Raw genomic sequence first — 16,776 nt, forward strand, 5'->3', positions numbered from 1 at the left:
ATTCATTCATTACCCCACCCTTTTCTCCAACAAAAACCCTGCGAGATGGATTAGGCTGAGAGGCAGTGAGTGGTCACCCAGTGAGCTTGAAGGCTCAGTGCGAATTTCAACCCGGGTCTCCTACTCCAATACTCTAACCACGACACCACACTGGCTAGCAGCATCAGGAGGGCTAAAGATTCCTCTCACTTGATCTAGATCAGTGTTTCCCAACCTTTGGTCTCCAGCTGTTTTTGGACTACAATTCCCATCATCCCTGACCACTGGTCTTGCTAGCTAGGGATGATGGGAATTGTAGTCCAAAAACAGCTGGAGACCAAAGGTTGGGAAACACTGATCTAGAGCATGGGTAGGCAACCTAAGGCCCAGGGGTTGGATGCGGCCCAATCGCCTTCTCAATCCGGCTCATGGATGGTCCGGGAATCAGATTTTACATGAGTAGAATGTGTCCTTTTATTTAAAATGCTTCTCTGGGTTATTTGTGGGGCCTGCCTATTGTTTTTACATGAGTAGAATGTGTCCTTTTATTTAAAATGCATCTCTGGGTTATTTGTGGGGCATTGGAATTCGTTCACCCCCCCATATAGTCCGGCCCCCCACAAGGTCTGAGGGACAGTGGGCCGGCCCCCTGCTGAAAAAGTTTGCTGACCCCTGATCGTTAGAGAGAAAAGCTGCAGTTGAACAGGTCCACCGAGGGATGGAAAGCCAAAGGCTTCATTGCAAAGAAAGAGTTCTGTGGAGATGCTGAAGGGACTTGGGGAAGATGGAGGAAGCCCATAAGCCTGGCCCTGAGCCCTGCAGCATTCTCATGCGCGCACTTCCCTGTGATTCGGGGGCCTGCTGCCTCTGTCAGGGAAGGGAGAGCTCAGCCATGGTAGCTTCTGATCACGTTCTCTGTGAAGAGAGCAGGGCCTGAGGCAGGGGTAGGCAACCTAAGGCCCGGGGGCCGGATCTGGCCCATTCGCCTTCTCAATCCGGCCCACAGACAGTCCAGGAATCAGCGTGCTTTTACATGAGTCAAATGTGTCCTTTTTTAAAAATGCATCTCTGGCTTATTTGTGGGGCCTGCCTAGTGTTTATACATGAGGAGAATGTGTCCTTTTATTTTAAATGCATCTCTGGCTTATTTGTGGGGCCTGCCTGGTGTTTTCACATGAGGAGAATGTGTCCTTTTATTTAAAATGCATCTCTGGCTTATTTGTGGGGCCTGCCTGGTGTTTTCACATGAGGAGAATGTGTGCTTTTATTTAAAATGCATCTCTGGCTTATTTGTGGGGCACAGGAATTCGTTCATTCCCCGCCCCCCCAAAAATCGGCTGCCCCCCCCCCCAAGTTCTGAGGGACAAGTGGCTGAAAAAGGCCCACGGCTGAAAAAGGTTGCTGACCCCTGGCCTGAGGCATACAAGAGAAATGTTATAAGGAATTAAGTCTAGATAGATTATTAGAGTATTAGGGAAAAAGAAGGTTAGAATATGTTAAGATAAGTTGCTGAAACAATTAACAGAAGTGGAATACAAAAAGGGAGGTGTGAGGAGGTCGTTGAAACAAGTAAATGAAAGATATGACATTGAAACTGTATGATGTGTTTTTGTTTGGCTTTATTTAGTTTATTGTGTTAGTGTTGTGTTGTGTAATGTTTATACATTGTATTGTATTGTTTTCTTTTTTCTTCTTTTCTCTTTCTCTTTTTTTTGTAGTGTTTAAAAGTAATAAATATTATTTTTAAAAAAAACAAAGGCTGCGGAGATAATTTGCCCAGGGCGAGAGTTCAAATTCAAGGGGAAAGGCCCAGGCAAGTGAAGCATGATGCCTGGGCAGGGCTTGCCTCTCAATTCTTGGAGTGGAGAGAGGCTTTGGATGTAATGCGGCTCCTGCGAAGCAAAGTGTGTCTTCCCACGCAAGATAGCAATAAATGATATTGTGAGGATACCAGAGTTACTCTGTTTTTTCCTGGCAGCCTTGAGTGTGGACTACAAACTGAGGAGTGAAGTAAGCTCACCCCTCAGACTGATGATGCCCAAAGGACTTTATATTTATGGGCTGCTGTTTGGTGGTGCTGGAGTCCCCAGTGATGCGCCCCTGGGCACAACCACCCATTCAGATACCCTGTTTCATGCTTTTCGCCCACCACAATTTTATTCTATTTTAATGATTGGGGTTTGAGGGGGAGCTTCTATGACGGAAAAGTTTGTCTACTGAGCTGGTTAAGTCACCCCCTCCCTGCCTGCAAAGCTGCCTAGCAACAGCTCCTGATTGGCCAGAGTTCCAAGGGAGGCAGTTGAAGTGAAGTGAGAGAAGGCGTGAGAGATTCATGGGGTCTGGGAGAGGGATTCTTCTTCTGACAGGGGGTAGAGCTGCGAATTCACAGTATATGGTCTCAGGTTCTGAATCACAGAACACTGATAAAGATAGAAAAGACACAGTTCCACACAGTGTTTACAGGAAAAAGGGTCCTTAGAGGGAATACTCTGACAGGAAAGGGCAGTCGTGATTCTGAGGCAAAGGAGGATTTGGGGGTCTTTAAGGAAACAGTTCATGGATCACTGCCTTGCCGTGGCGAAGGGGCTTGAAGAACTCAGAGAAGCTATGAACTATGCCGAGCAGGGCACCCAAGATGAACAGGTCATAGTGGAGAGTTTTGACCAAACGTGATCCACCTGGAGGAGGAACCGGCAAGCCACTCCAGTATCCCTGCCAAGAAAACTCCATGGACAAAGACAACAGGCATATAAAAGATATGACGCTGGAAGATGAGCCCCTCAGGTCGGAAGGCGTCCAACATGCTACTGGGGAAGAGCGGAGGGCAAGTACAAGTAGATCCAGAGCTGATGAAGCAGCTGGGCCAAAGCCGAAAGGACGCTCAGTTGCGGATATGCCTGGAAGCGAAAGGAAAGTCCAATGCTGTAAAGAAAAATATTGCATAGGAACCTGGAATGTAAGAACCATGAACCTGGGTAAGTTGGAGGTGGTCAAAAATGAGATGGCAAGAATAAATATTGACATCCTGGGCATCAGTGAACTAAAATGGACGGGAATGGGTGAATTCAGTTCGGATGACCATCATATCTACTACTGTGGTCAAGAAACCCGTAAAAGAAATGGAGTGGCCCTCATAGTCAACAAAAGAGTGGTGAAAGCTGTACTGGGATGCAATCTCAAAAATGATAGAATGATCTCGATACGAATCCAAGGCAGACCTTTTAACATCACAGTAATCCAAGTTTATGCACCAACTACTTGTGCTGAAGAAACTGAAATTGACCAATTCTATGAAGACTTACAAGACCTTATAGAAGTGACACCAAAGAAGGATGTTCTTCTCATTATAGGGGATTGGAATGCTAAAGTAGGGAGTCAAGAGATAAAAGGAACAACTGGCAAGTTTGGCCTTGGAGATCAAAACGAAGCAGGGCAAAGGCTAATAGAGTTCTGTCAAGAGAACAAGCTGGTCATCACAAACACGCTTTTCCAACAACACAAGAGACGACTCTACACATGGACATCACCAGATGGGCAGCATCGAAATCAGATTGATTATATTCTCTGCAGCCAAAGATGGAGAAGCTCTATACAGTCAGCAAAAACAAGACCTGGAGCTGACTGTGGCTCAGATCATCAGCTTCTTATAGCAAAATTCAAGCTTAAACTGAAGAAAGTAGGAAAAACCACTGGGCCGGTAAGATACAGTCTAAGTCAAATCCCTTATGAATACACAGTGGAAGTGAGGAACAGGTTTAAGGATTTATATTTGGTGGACAGAATGCCTGAAGAACTATGGATGGAGGCTCGTAACATTATACAGGAGGCAGCAACGAAAACCATCCCAATGAAAAGGAAATGCAAGAAAGCAAAGTGGCTGTCCAATGAGGCCTTACAAATAGCGGGGGAGAGAAGGCAAGCAAAATGCGAGGGAGATGGTGAAAGATACAGGAAATTGAATGCAGATTTCCAAAGAATAGCAAGGAGAGACAAGAAGACCTTCTTAAACGAGCAATGCAAAGAAATAGAGGAAAGCAATAGAATGGGAAGAACCAGAGATCTGTTCAAGAAAATTGGAGATATGAAAGGAACATTTCGTACAAATATTTCCATAATAAAGGACAAAAGTGGAAAGGACCTAACAGAAGCAGAAGACATCAAGAAGAGGTGGCAAGAATACACAGAGGAATTATACCAGAAAGAAATGGATGTCTCATATACCCCAGGTAGTGTGGTTGCTGACCTTGAGCCAGACATCCTGGAAAGTGAAGTCAAATGGGCCTTAGAAAGCACTGCAAATAACAAGGCCAGTGGAAGTGATGGTATTCCAGCTGAACTATTTAAAATTTTAAAAGATGATGCTGTTAAGGTGCTACACTCAATATGCCAGCAAGTTTGGAAAACTCAGCAGTGGCCAGAAGACTGGAGAAGATCATCCCAATCCCAAAGAAGGGCAGTGCCAAAGAATGCTCCAACTACCGCACAATTGCACTCATTTCACACGCTAGCAAGGTTATGCTTAAAATTCTACAAGGAAGGCTCAAGCAGTATGTGGACCGAGAACTCCCAGAAGTGCAAGCTGGATTTAGAAGAGGCAGAGGAACCAGAGACCAAATTGCAAACATGCGCTGGATTATAGAGAAAGCTAGAGAGTTCCAGAAAGACATCTACTTCTGCTTCATTGACTATGCAAAAGCCTTTGACTGTGTCGACCACTGCAAACTATGGCAAGTTCTTAAAGAAATGGGAGTGCCAGATCACCTCATCTGTCTCCTGAGAAATCTCTATGTGGGACAAGAAGCTGCAGTTAGAACTGGATATGGAACAACTGATTGGTTCAAAATTGGGAAAGGAGTACGACAAGGCTGTATTTTGTCTCCCTGCTTATTTAACTTATATGCAGAATTCATCATGCGAAAGGCTGGGCTGGATGAATCCCTAGCTGGAATTAAGATTGCCGGAAGAAATATCAACAACCTCAGATATGCAGATGACACAACCTTGATGGCAGAAAGTGAGGAGGAATTAAAGAACCTTTTAATGGGGGTGAAAGAGGAGAGCGCAAAATATGGCCTGAAGCTCAACATCAAAAAAACGAAGACCATGGCCACTGGTCCCATCACCTCCTGGCAAATAGAAGGGGAAGAAATGGAGGTAGTGAGAGATTTTACTTTCTTGGGCTCAATGATCACTGCAGATGGTGACAGCAGCCACGAAATTAAAAGACGCCTGCTTCTTGGGAGAAGGGCAATGACAGGCCTAGACAGCATCTTGAGAAGTAGAGACATCACCTTGCCAACAAAGGTTCATATAGTTAAAGCTATGGTTTTCCCAGTAGTGATGTATGGAAGTGAGAGCTGGACCATCAAGAAGGCTGATCGCCGAAGAATTGATGCTTTTGAATTATGGTGCTGGAGGAGACTCTTGAGAGTCCCATGGACTGCAAGAAGATCAAACCTCTCCATACTGAAGGAAATCAACCCTGAGTGCTCACTGGAAGGACAGATTGTGAAGCTGAGGCTCCAGTACTTTGGCCACCTCATGAGAAGAGAAGACTCCCTGGAGAAGACCCTGATGTTGGGAAAGATGGAGGGCACAAGGAGAAGGGGACGGCAGAGGACGAGATGGTTGGATAGTGTTTTCGAGGTTACCAGCATGAGTTTGACCAAACTGCGGGAGGCAGTGGAGGACAGAGGTGCCTGGCGTTCTCTGGTCCATGGGGTCACGAAGAGTCGGACACGACTAAACGACTAAACAACAACAACAACAAGGAAACAGTAGGGACGCAGGTGGCGCTGTGGGTAATGTGATAGGAATTTTATGGTCTCAGATATATGGCAATGTTCATAACCACACATACATAGATCAACACAGGAAGACCGACCTGGAACCATTTTGATTCCTAAACTGACCAAATCCTTTCTCTGCAAGGTTAAACTGGACAAGCCTCCCCATTGTCTCCTTCCTCACAAATCCTGTCTCAAGGATATGTCTGTTTGAATAAGGTGTGAGCCTGTGACCTGGCCCAGGAAATAAGTATTTTACCACTACAAAAGAATGGCCAGGCTCCCCAGGAAATCCAATCAAGTAACTTGCCAGACAGGAGAAAAACAACATTTAAATTTCTGTGATGTAGGTGGGATGTATCTGAGGGGTGGTCTTAGGTTACACCCCTTCTGTGATGCATGCATAATGTTTCTGGGGGTGGTCTTGATCTAGAGAATGGGAATTTCAAAAGTCTTTATAAGCCTTTCCACAGCATTTTGGGGGGTCCTCCTCCTCTCCTGCGTGTGAGGGGAGTACCCTGTTGCAACAGATCAATAAAGATCAAGCTTACTAGCTGCTTTGCTTCTCAATATTCTCTGGTTGGCTCTGTTATTTTCTCCTATCAATAGGGAATCTATGTAAGGACTCTATATGGGCACTTGGATACCCCATAAGGGAAGAGGGCATATTTTTTATTTACACCAGTAAAAACCTCAGTGCCTAGGACTTGCTGATCGTATGGTCGGCGGTTCGAATCCCCACAGCGGGGTGAGCTCCCGTCGTTCGGTCCCAGCTCCTGCCCACCTAGCAGTTCGAAAGCACTCTTAAGTGCAAGTAGATAAATAGGTACCACTCCAGCGGGAAGGTAAACGGCGTTTCCGTGTGCGGCACTGGTGCTGGCTCGCCAGCTGCAGCTTCGCCACACTGGCCACGTGACCCGGAAGTGTCTTCGGATGGCACCGGCTCACGACCTCTAGAGCGAGATGAGCACGCAACCCTAGAGTCGGACACGACTGGCCCGTACGGGCGGGGGGACCTTTACCTTTGGAAACAGTCCAGTTAAAATCCTAAATTCCTGAACTGTGTGTGGAGAAGTCTGATCTATGGAAGATGTGTAAAAGAAAATAACCTTAAGCCTGAACAGCAAACAGCCTATAACTTGAAACCATAATCATTTTAATAAAAAGCAACAGCACTGGTTGTTACACTGCAGTGGAAGAAGAACCAAAACTCCTAGTTTACACCTGTTATAATAAAGTTTGTTTGCAACCTGATTTTCCAAAAGAAAAGCCCACTGTCACTAGTGATTCATTCTCCACTGGGGATTTCACCTGAGGGAAAAGGAAACAGAGGGCTGGCCTAGGGAGAGAAAGTGCCGTTGCTCCAGTGCAGTTTCCTATATTTTGAAACGGGGTTGCCAGGTGTTTTTTTGATTATTATTTTTTTGGTCTCTTAAAAAGAGAGAGAACGTTCTAGGCATTTCCCCTCTTGTTGGGGGTTTGTACGATCATCCCGTTTGCAGTATTAGAAATCCCCCAGGCAGGTTTTGCGACTGGCACGGGTCCAACTGTGACCATGTGAATCTTGAGTGACCCTCTAGCTATAATAAATTATTATTATTAATTCTACCCCGCCCATTTGGCTGGGTTCCCCCAGCAACTCTTAAGCTTTCTTAAGGAGGTATGCAAAAGAGGTGATTTATCAATGTTTTAAAGTGTTATAAACCTCTTTGAGATTTTTTTCTTTAAAAAGCAGTATAGAAATGAAATGAATAGGAATAATAATGATAACGAATGGCATTGCCTCCGCACATTCCACTGTGGCAACTGTAACATAGGTTTAAGGTGCCATTTGGAATTAGCTTATATATCTAAGCTTTCTAACACTGCGTGTTTCTGTTTTGTGAAATTGGTAATTTGTGCTCCCTGCCATGGTCTCCTGTATTCCAAAGGTGCCCCTAGGCTAGAAGTCTTGGGGGATGCCTAATTTATCCTCAGACCTTATCCAAGACCATGAGGTGAGGCAAGCAGATATGCAATGGAAAAAAATCTGACACATTATTGTCGTCATCTCTTTAATGTCATCTACACACAGAAGCGCACACAATCCTTTGATTTTTTAAAAATCAAGGAACGATCTGGAAGTTACTTTTCCACACATTTCTCTTTTTTTCCTGGAGGGGTGGCCAGGCTAGTGTGTCACCGGAGACAGTTCAAGGGAGGTTTCTGGCCCCACCCAAAATATAGGCAGAAGGGGCTCTCCAGATAATTCAGCTATTGTAACATAGCATGTCTTGCCTGTATCAGCATCAAAAAAGAGAATTTGGCGTCCTGGATAATTGACAGCCACCCGGATCCTCCTCAGCTTCGCATCAGGCAGGCTACGCAGATGCCTCAATCCCCAGATGCCATCCTCAGGGGTAAAGTAGAGCATGCCCTTTCTCCTCACAGACTTCCTGGTGACCCCCACAGCCCATTCACCCGAAATATCCATAGTGACTTCCCAGTAGTGCCTCCCTGCTGTAAACCCCTCACACCCCAACACGAAGGGACATCCGCTGAATCTCTCAGGATTGTCTGGCAGTTCTTGATGTGCCTCTCCCCACCTCGCACTTCGACGATCCTCGGACAGGATCAGGTGGGGATGAGCGGTATCTGGGTCCAGAGTTACACTTGCTATTGTCATTGCGAGGAGACAAAGGAAGAGAAAAGAAAAGAGGAATCAGCTGGGAGGATAGACATTGTGAGCTTAGATCATTGAGGAAGGGGGTTCCTTTCCTGACTGGACTATGGGCCTCCTTGCGGCTTCGCTGCTAGGCTCAGCTTTGGCCCTCTGTCCAATTTCAAAAACTCTTTGAAATTCTCTCTCCCTATAACCAAGGACGAAGAAGGGGAGTAATAAAAAGGTTGGGATCTTAGAAAAAGGAGTGACTTTGGACACTGGTTCTGTCCACTGTGGCCCCACCAGCTATCGGCACACATTGGCCGCAACAGCTCCCCCAATGGATAACTTTTCCCGCTATCCTTAGTTAATGCAGTGGTGGTTTCAGAGCCTGCAAGCAGGGATGATGGAAGCAGAAAGCTTCCTGAAAGAGCAGACATTCCCTCCTGGTTCTCTGTCAGACCATCTTGATTGTAATCCCTTGAAAACCTGCTCCCTGCCTTGCAAGCCTATTCCCCCTGGCCAAGACTGACTCCAGCTCCAAAAGCTGAGGCTGTTAAACAGACTCTTGGGTTTGGGCATCGGTTCGGGCTTTTGCTGCTAGCATTTATTTTACTTCTTTATTTTAGATCTTATGATTTAGGTGGAAGTTGTTCAGTTTTGTTGTGTACTTTTTAATGTTTTATTCATTGCATATGACTATTTTGTGTTATTATGTAATTATTTATATGTCGCCAGCCCCCTTGAGCATGGGCTTAACTTTGGAAAGGGGAAGTGCAAATAAATGATTGATTGATTGATTGATTGATTGATTGATTGATTGAGGCTCCTCAGCTTACCTTTCTTCAGAGAGAGTCCTGATGTTAGAGTGCCTGTGAAATGGAAAGCAAGAGAGATTAAGCATCACACACCGTCATGGTATTAATCAATGTTATAGCACAGGAAAAGTTGATATCATCTAAGGCCTGGCTAAACACGAGTTGTGACAGAGTGTCATTGAAACTACCAAACTGATCATTAAATTCACCACAATATTCTTGCGCACACACACCCCCTCACCAAATTCAGTGGGCCGTAAGTCATACAAAGCTTCAGCCACAGAAGTGTGTGAGTTTTTTCAAGTGTCCCTGCGTAAATCTGCATGTGGGGGAGACACTGTTGCTGAAGAAATAAACATGTTGCCTTCATGCTTAGATGATGTAGACCAGAGAGGAGGAAGTTGGACTTTAATTATCAGCTGGGCTGATGGGAGTTGGAGTCCAAAACAAGCAGAAGGCACCAGGCTGAGAGAGGCAGTCTCAGCAAATGCCATTTTGAGCTGTGGTTGCAGGACCTCCTTTCCCCCTCAGTGAAATTTAAAGTTACCTTCCCTACTGACCCTCAAGTTCAATTTTTCTGGCTCTCCTAGCATTACAGAGGACACCTTGAGTTTTCCCTCAACCCCATATGGACCAATTCAATATCCAGCATGAAATTCTTGCAGCCAATACCTTTGAACTGCTCCACAACAGCTTTCATAAATGGATATATTTGAAAGATGTCCAAGATTTTCCACATAAATTCAGGAGGGAAAATTTTGGGAGGCTCAGATGTCTGTCTCCCCTCATGCCTGTGGAGAAATAAAAGGTTTAAGTATGCCAGCTGGCTCTCCATCCAACCTCAAATTCCCAAAGGAACCAATAGGAGGAGAGGGGAGAGGATCACAAAGGTCTCAAGAAACTGGCTGGTCAGATTCAAGGTGAATAATAAGAGGACAGCTGAAACGTCTATTGAAATAAGCAGTGCAGGGAATAAAAGTGTGAACAGCGGTTTGTTGCTTTCTTAGATACATCCCTGTTTTGGAAGACGGTTGAGACTACCAGGTGGAAACAGAAAGAAAGGAAAGAGAATCAGAATAAACGAGAGATAGAAACTGAGAAAAGGAAGTTTGGAAGTGAAAATAGGAAAATAGAAAGTGGGCCCCTATTGATTTGTTAAAAGTTGGAGGTCACAAAGACCCATACTGTCCCCTTGGGAACAACGGGTGTTTTTCCTTCTGTCCACATCCTTCACAGAACCGCAGAGCGCAAAGGAAAAGAAGAGGGATCTGCTTACCTCTGCAAAGTGCTTCTAATATCCTGCAGGGGAAAGAGAAAAAGAAGAGAGAACTCAGCATCCACGACTGGCCATACATCGAAGCCCACGCCCCATGCCTCAGTCCAAGCAGGGTAATGTCATAAAATCAGAACACAGCCTCTTAAATGAAGCCCTGAGCAGGAACAAAAGGGGACCAGTAAGGGATCAGACCAAGGGATCCACCTATTTTCAGCCCAACTCAGGTAATATAACCACAGAAGGGAAAACCTCCTAAAAGAAGCCCTGAAATGACAAAGTGTCCCACACCTTAAAAGGCACAAAATAGGGCTCTGTTCATTGCAGGGATCAGGCCAAGGGATCCACCCAGTCCAGTCCCCTCTTGGCAAGAGCAGCTTCGGGGAAGCTCACAAACAGGCCAGGAAAGCAACATCACTAATTTGGGAGCCAGCAGCAGACCCATCATCAGCCAAGAGCAGAAAATATCTGATTCCATCATTGTTAAGTAACAAATTAAGGTGCACATTCTCTGCTTGTCCTCTTAAATGCTCCTGCACCTAAAATAAGAGAACCAGCTACCAGCTCCACAAAACCAAGCAACGTCATTTGTGAATAATGATAGAGGCAGAGACTGGTCTGGTTGTGGCCTTGACCTGGAGAAAATCTTGGGCTGCTTATGCCACCGTCCTACCTGCAAGAATTCACTGGGGGGCTGCTGAAGCTTCTCCTCCAGCTCCCGGGTGATATTTTGAAGAGAGTCAAGTTCTTTGGAGAGCCAGCCCAGCTGCTCATTCAATTTTCTTGTAATCTCATTCTCCATTTCTTCGATCTCCTTCAGCAGCTGGTTTTCCCATTTTTCCAGAAACGAATGTAGTTGCTTAAATTCATCCTTCATCTTCTGCCTAAGAGACATTAGTCTCTCCTGCAAGAAAGATGGAAAGAAAAACAGGCTGTTAGCAACATTGCCACTCCTTCTGCAGCATAAAGAGGGTTTGAGGATTACTGCAGGGGAACAGGCTGGGTGCTTCTGAATTTTTAGATTTTCACAGATGATGCGTCAGTTTTCAAGCAAAGGAAAATTTTCCTTCCCATCAGAACAGGTGTCCCCAAATAAATAGACATCTAAAAGAGTGGAGCTGCCTGATTGCTTCAGGGTGTAATTTTTTATCCCCCCACCAAACAATAGTTCTTTTGATTATTTGCTTACTTCCCAGTAAAAGAGCGACACTTACAAGCAGGTTTTGAATGGTGTTTTCTGTTCTTCTATTAAACCTCAGGTTTTCTGCCTTCAGCCCCTTCAGAATCTCCAGGCCCTTGCAGAGCTGATCCTGAAAAGAAAAGCGAAAGTTCCCATTTGGGTCGTGGTGAGAGGTTTCTAGGCGATAACTATCATAATTGTTGTGTATTGAGTCAAAGGATTTTATATCTGTATTATTATTGTCTGTAATTGCATTAGGGTAAAGTAACTGCCTTTTGGTTCCAGAGGGTACAGCTACTATTGGTTCATTTAAGCTGCTGTATTTGGATCCTCTGTCTTATTGGTTGCCTCCAAAAGGCAGGACTGTGATTGCCTGATATTGTTCCCTCCAAAATGTATCCTTTCTAGCTAGTTCCCTGTCCCTATAAATGTAGCTCTCCCCTCCTCAAGTCCCAGTCTTGTTGCTTTAATAAAGAAGTGTTACTAGAGAACTGTCTCCAGCATATGATGTCAAGAGAGCTGAAATCACAAACCCCACGTCACAACAATAATCATCCATGAGACAGAGAGAAGAAAAGGAAAGCGAGAGGACAGTTGAATTATGTTATTGTTCCCCTGTTTTTGAGATTTAAGAGCCTGCTTCTGCCATCCAGAGTATTGAGCCTACAAGAGTTGCAACTGATGAGTGTTATGGAGAAATGTTGAGCTATCTCTAAATTTATTCTGGCAGCGGAAGAAAACCAAGAATAAAGTATAAATTGTTAACAAATACAGTCACACCCCGTTTTGCATCCACTTCATGTTGCGTCTTTTCAAGTTGCGTCCCACAGCAACCCGGAAGTACCAGAACGGGTTACTTCCAGGTTTCGCCGCTCACGCCTGTGCAGAAGAGCCAAATCACACTGTGTGCCTGCACAGAAACGGTGGTCTAGTTGCGTTTTTTCGGGATGCAGCCGGGCCTCCGGAATGGATCCCCTTCGTAACTGGAGGTACTAAGGAAAGAGGTGGCTTCTCCCTGCCAGATTTGAGAATATACTATGAGGCGTCCTGTCTATGCTGGCTTCAGGAGTGGATTGAGTCAAAGAATGTGGATATTTTTGATTTAGAAGGTCATAACAATAGATTTGGTTGGCATGCATATTTATGGTATGAAAAGACAAAAGTGCATAAAGGTTTCCTAAACCACATGGTAAGAACATAGATCTACCAACTGTGGGACAAATAAAAAAAAAATTATTGGAACAGAAACACCCTGGTGGCTCTCACCACTGGAAGTGTTATCTGTGAAAAAACTTAATGCAAAAAGTGAGTGGGTGACTTATAAAGAGTTGTTATTTGAAGTAGATAATCAATTGAAAATAAGAAATGGAGGACATTTGATAACATACTGGCTGCAATACCACCAACTAAATGATGTGTTTACGAAAGATTGAAGGAATGGTTTTAATACAGAAACTTCAAGGTTCAAAAAAGAATTATTGGAGAATAATTTAAAATTGGTTTCAAAAATGTATAAATTGTTGTTAGAATGGTATACTAAAGATGAAGTGAAATCAATAATGATACAATGGGCAAGGGACATTGGATATAATATCCAATTGGCATCATGGAAAAAAATATGGAGGGAAGAACTAAAATTTACAGCATGTTATACGTTGAAAGAGAATTACATGTATAGGAAAATGATGCGTTGTTGGTACCTAACTCCTACTAAATTGACAAAAATGTATAGAACTGCCACAGATACATGTTGGAAGTGTAAACAGAAGGAAGGATGTGGACATGTGGGGGGGGAGCATATTGGGAAATGATTTATAATGAGCTGAAAAATATGTTTAAAATAACTTTTGTTAAAAAAACCTGAAGCTTTTTTATTAGGATTTTTAGGTCCAGAAATACCAAAGGATTTAAAGAGACTATTTATGTATGCCACAACAGCTGCGCGGAAGCTACTTGTCCAAAGATGGAAGGAGGACAACTTACCTACATAAGAAGAACGGCTGATAAAGATGATGGACTGCACTGAACTGGCGAAAATGATCAGGAAGATCAGAGATCAAGAGGACAATAAATTTACTCAGTAATGGAGAATTTTTTTAAGTTACTTGAAAGAACATTGTAAACACTTGAAAACATTGGCAGGATTAAAAAAAATAAAAATATTGCATTTATCCAAGCACGTGGATCTCAACTTTGACTGTAAATCTGAAATCTGCTCCTCCTGTGAAACAGCACACCAGGTCCTGCACTAATAGCCTAAGATCAAGCACCAGTGATAGACTTATATTAATACAACTGGTTTAAAACTCATGAATTTTGAGTTCTTTGCATAGTTTAGGGCTGGCAACAGGAGAAAGCAGCGTTGTTTGATGTCTCTAATGTTGGGGTTTTTTGTGAAGGGCAGTATCTGTATATATAAATAGATTTGCTAACATGGAAATACAACCAAGGAGAGAAATCTTCACCTCTTGATCTGATCCATCACACTATTTTTTCCTATTCTCCTTTGACACTGTTGCAAACAAAATCTGCCCTTATAGAGTCCTTTGCAGGTTCTCCATCAGTGGGAGAAAATAACAGAGGCCAACCAGAGAATATTGAGAAGCAAAGCAGCTAGTAAGCCTGATCTTTATTAAAGCTGTTGCAACAGGATGCTCCCTTCACAGGCAGAAGGACGGAGGAGGACCCAGAACCAAGGTGTGTCCACCCTTATATAGACATTTTGAAATTCTCTGCCCTGGAGCTCAAGACCTCCCCCACAAACATAATACCTACATCACAGAATAGGCAGTCTACAACAGAAATTTGAATGTTGTTGTTTTTCCTGTCTGCCAGGTTATCTGATAATGCCTTATCTGATTGCCTTTAATGGTAGTCTGGCCATTTCTTTGAGATGGTGATTTCCCAATTCCTGAGACAATGGGAAGGTTCCCTCACCCCCTCCCTCCTTGCAGAGAAAACATTTGGTCAGTTTGGGAGTCAAAATGGTTTCAGGACTGTCTTCCTGTGCTGCTTCAGATGTGTGTGTGTGTGTGTGTGTGTGTGTGTGTGTGTGTGTGTGTGTGTGTGTGTTTACTTGGTACATTTATGAACATTTTTTATATATATATATATATATATATCCTTATTTTTTTTATTACAACAGCCATAATTATTTTTGGAAAACAGCTTTGGCATCGTCTTTTGTGCGCCTAAAATATTTATCTTAAATTTACGCGAGTATGCCAACTACTGAACGACTCCCACTTTATAACAGCAAGCATCTCTGAGATGCCCAAAACATCATCCTTCTAGGTTTTATTATTTGCTTGCCTTTTTAAAGCAATTGTACATTTCTTTCCATCCCAAATAAATCAATGTACAGTAATAGTTATTTCCAATCTTACAATGCTTGCTCCGCTCTTTGTATTATCAGATTCTGAAGCAGGACAGGCAGTTTGCAAAGTGCACTCATTTGAGCTGCATTTATTTTTTCTAGAAACATCATTCAATCTTTCTAGATCAGCTTAATTATTATTTTTTAACACAACCATACCTAATATACACATCTAGTGGAGTCTTATAAGGCAAAGCAAGTCTCAGTCCCGTAAAAGCCAATATCTGTCTTAGGATGTGTAAAATAATTAGATGAGAGGCCTCCTGGTGCTTATAACCGGTATTAATTCTTTCCATTTTTTTCAATGCTTCCTCTGCTATTAGTATTATCAGATTCTGAAAGGGGAAATTCAGTTTGCACTCATTTTGGCTGCATTTATTTTCCCTAGAAAAGCCAACTTAACATCGCTCAATCTTTCTAGATCAGCTTAATTTTTATTTTACCTAATCATACCTAATATACACATCTAGTGGAGTCTTATAAGGCAAAGCAAGTCTCAGTCCCGTAAAAGCCAATATCTGTCTTAGGATGTGTAAAATATAATTAGATGAGAGGCCTCCTGAGCATGTGCAGAGTCAGTTGACAGCAGACTGCATCCCTCACACCTAGAATTAGAGGAATAAACGCTCACTCAGAGGAGACAGTGGTTTGCAGACAGGCTTTAACCTTGATCACTAACTCGCTCAGTTTTGTTAGAGCATGGTGCTTATAACATGAAGGTTGCAGGTTTGATCCCCTTATGGGACAACTGCATATTCCTGCACTGAGGGTTGGACTAGATGATCCTCGGGATCCTTCCAAGTCTACAATTCTATGATTTTAATTCCCATCATATATACTAGCCGTTCCTATGAATGGTTCATTCTTACCTTGTAGCCTTGGACGGCTTCTTCCACAGGAACCACCTTGTGGCCGCTGTGCCCTTGGGATGTGTCACACTCCCCACAGAAGGGGGCTTCGTCGTCCCGGCAAAAGAGGTCCAGGGTCTTCTGGTGCCTCTGACATTTTGAGCGCATCCTTTGAGCATCTCTCTCCTCAGAATGATCCCACTCACTGATGATTCCAACCATATTTGTGAGAAGCCTGTTTTGCTTGTAGTCTGTTTTGACAGCCTTTCTGCATTCGGGGCACCTGGTTCTCTCACCAGACTCCTCCCAGCACCTCAAGATGCAGCTTTCGCAGAAGTTGTGCCTGCAGCCCAGTTCCACCGGACGAGTAAAGTAACTGAGGCAGATGGAACAGGTGATTTCACTCCGGATCCTCTTTCTGTACCTGTCCTCAGCCATGGCTCCACTCTTGTTGAGAGGGACCACACTCCTTCTCCAGAAGCAGCCGCACCTGGAAGAGAGATGGAGCAGAGTTAGAATCCCTGTGAACTTTAATCTGAAATGGGAAATGTAAGCCCTGCCCCTTCCGCATGGACCTTCTCAGCAGTGGGACCCGCCCTGTGCAACACCCTCCCATCAGATTTCAAGGAGATGAAAGAAATACACAACTTTTAGACGATATAGAAGGCAGGCCTGTATTGGGAAGCTTTTAATGTTTGATGTTTTATTACATTTTATATGTGGGATCAACTTTTAGTATCACCCAGGAAAGAAAGATGATCACCCTCCCTCAAGTATTTAGGAAAGGCAGATCTCATCACAAAGGGGGACAGATTCCTCCTGTGTTCAATGGTTTTCAATTGCATTTTGTTCCTTCATATATATATTTTTCTTGA

At 43.7% G+C, this 16,776-nt stretch overlaps 1 protein-coding gene across 1 annotated transcript; it reads right to left on the reverse strand.

Moving 5' to 3' along the window:
- Nucleotides 1-7,805: 7,805 nt before the first annotated feature.
- On the reverse strand, nt 7,806-16,541 carry LOC310837722 (zinc finger protein RFP-like). The gene is made up of 7 exons (XM_083724741.1): nt 15,923-16,541; nt 11,712-11,807; nt 11,171-11,401; nt 10,501-10,523; nt 9,897-10,015; nt 9,246-9,278; nt 7,806-8,420 (listed from the first exon to the last, which is right to left on the reverse strand). The coding sequence occupies exons 1-7, from the start codon at nt 16,337-16,339 to the stop codon at nt 7,936-7,938; spliced, it is 1,404 nt and encodes a 467-aa protein (XP_083580867.1). The 5' UTR covers nt 16,340-16,541; the 3' UTR covers nt 7,806-7,935.
- Between the last annotated feature and the right edge of the window lie 235 nt (nt 16,542-16,776).

Source organism: Podarcis gaigeae, assembly GCF_964106915.1.
Source record: "Podarcis gaigeae genome assembly, chromosome: 2".
NCBI classification, from domain to species: Eukaryota; Metazoa; Chordata; class Lepidosauria; order Squamata; family Lacertidae; genus Podarcis; species Podarcis gaigeae.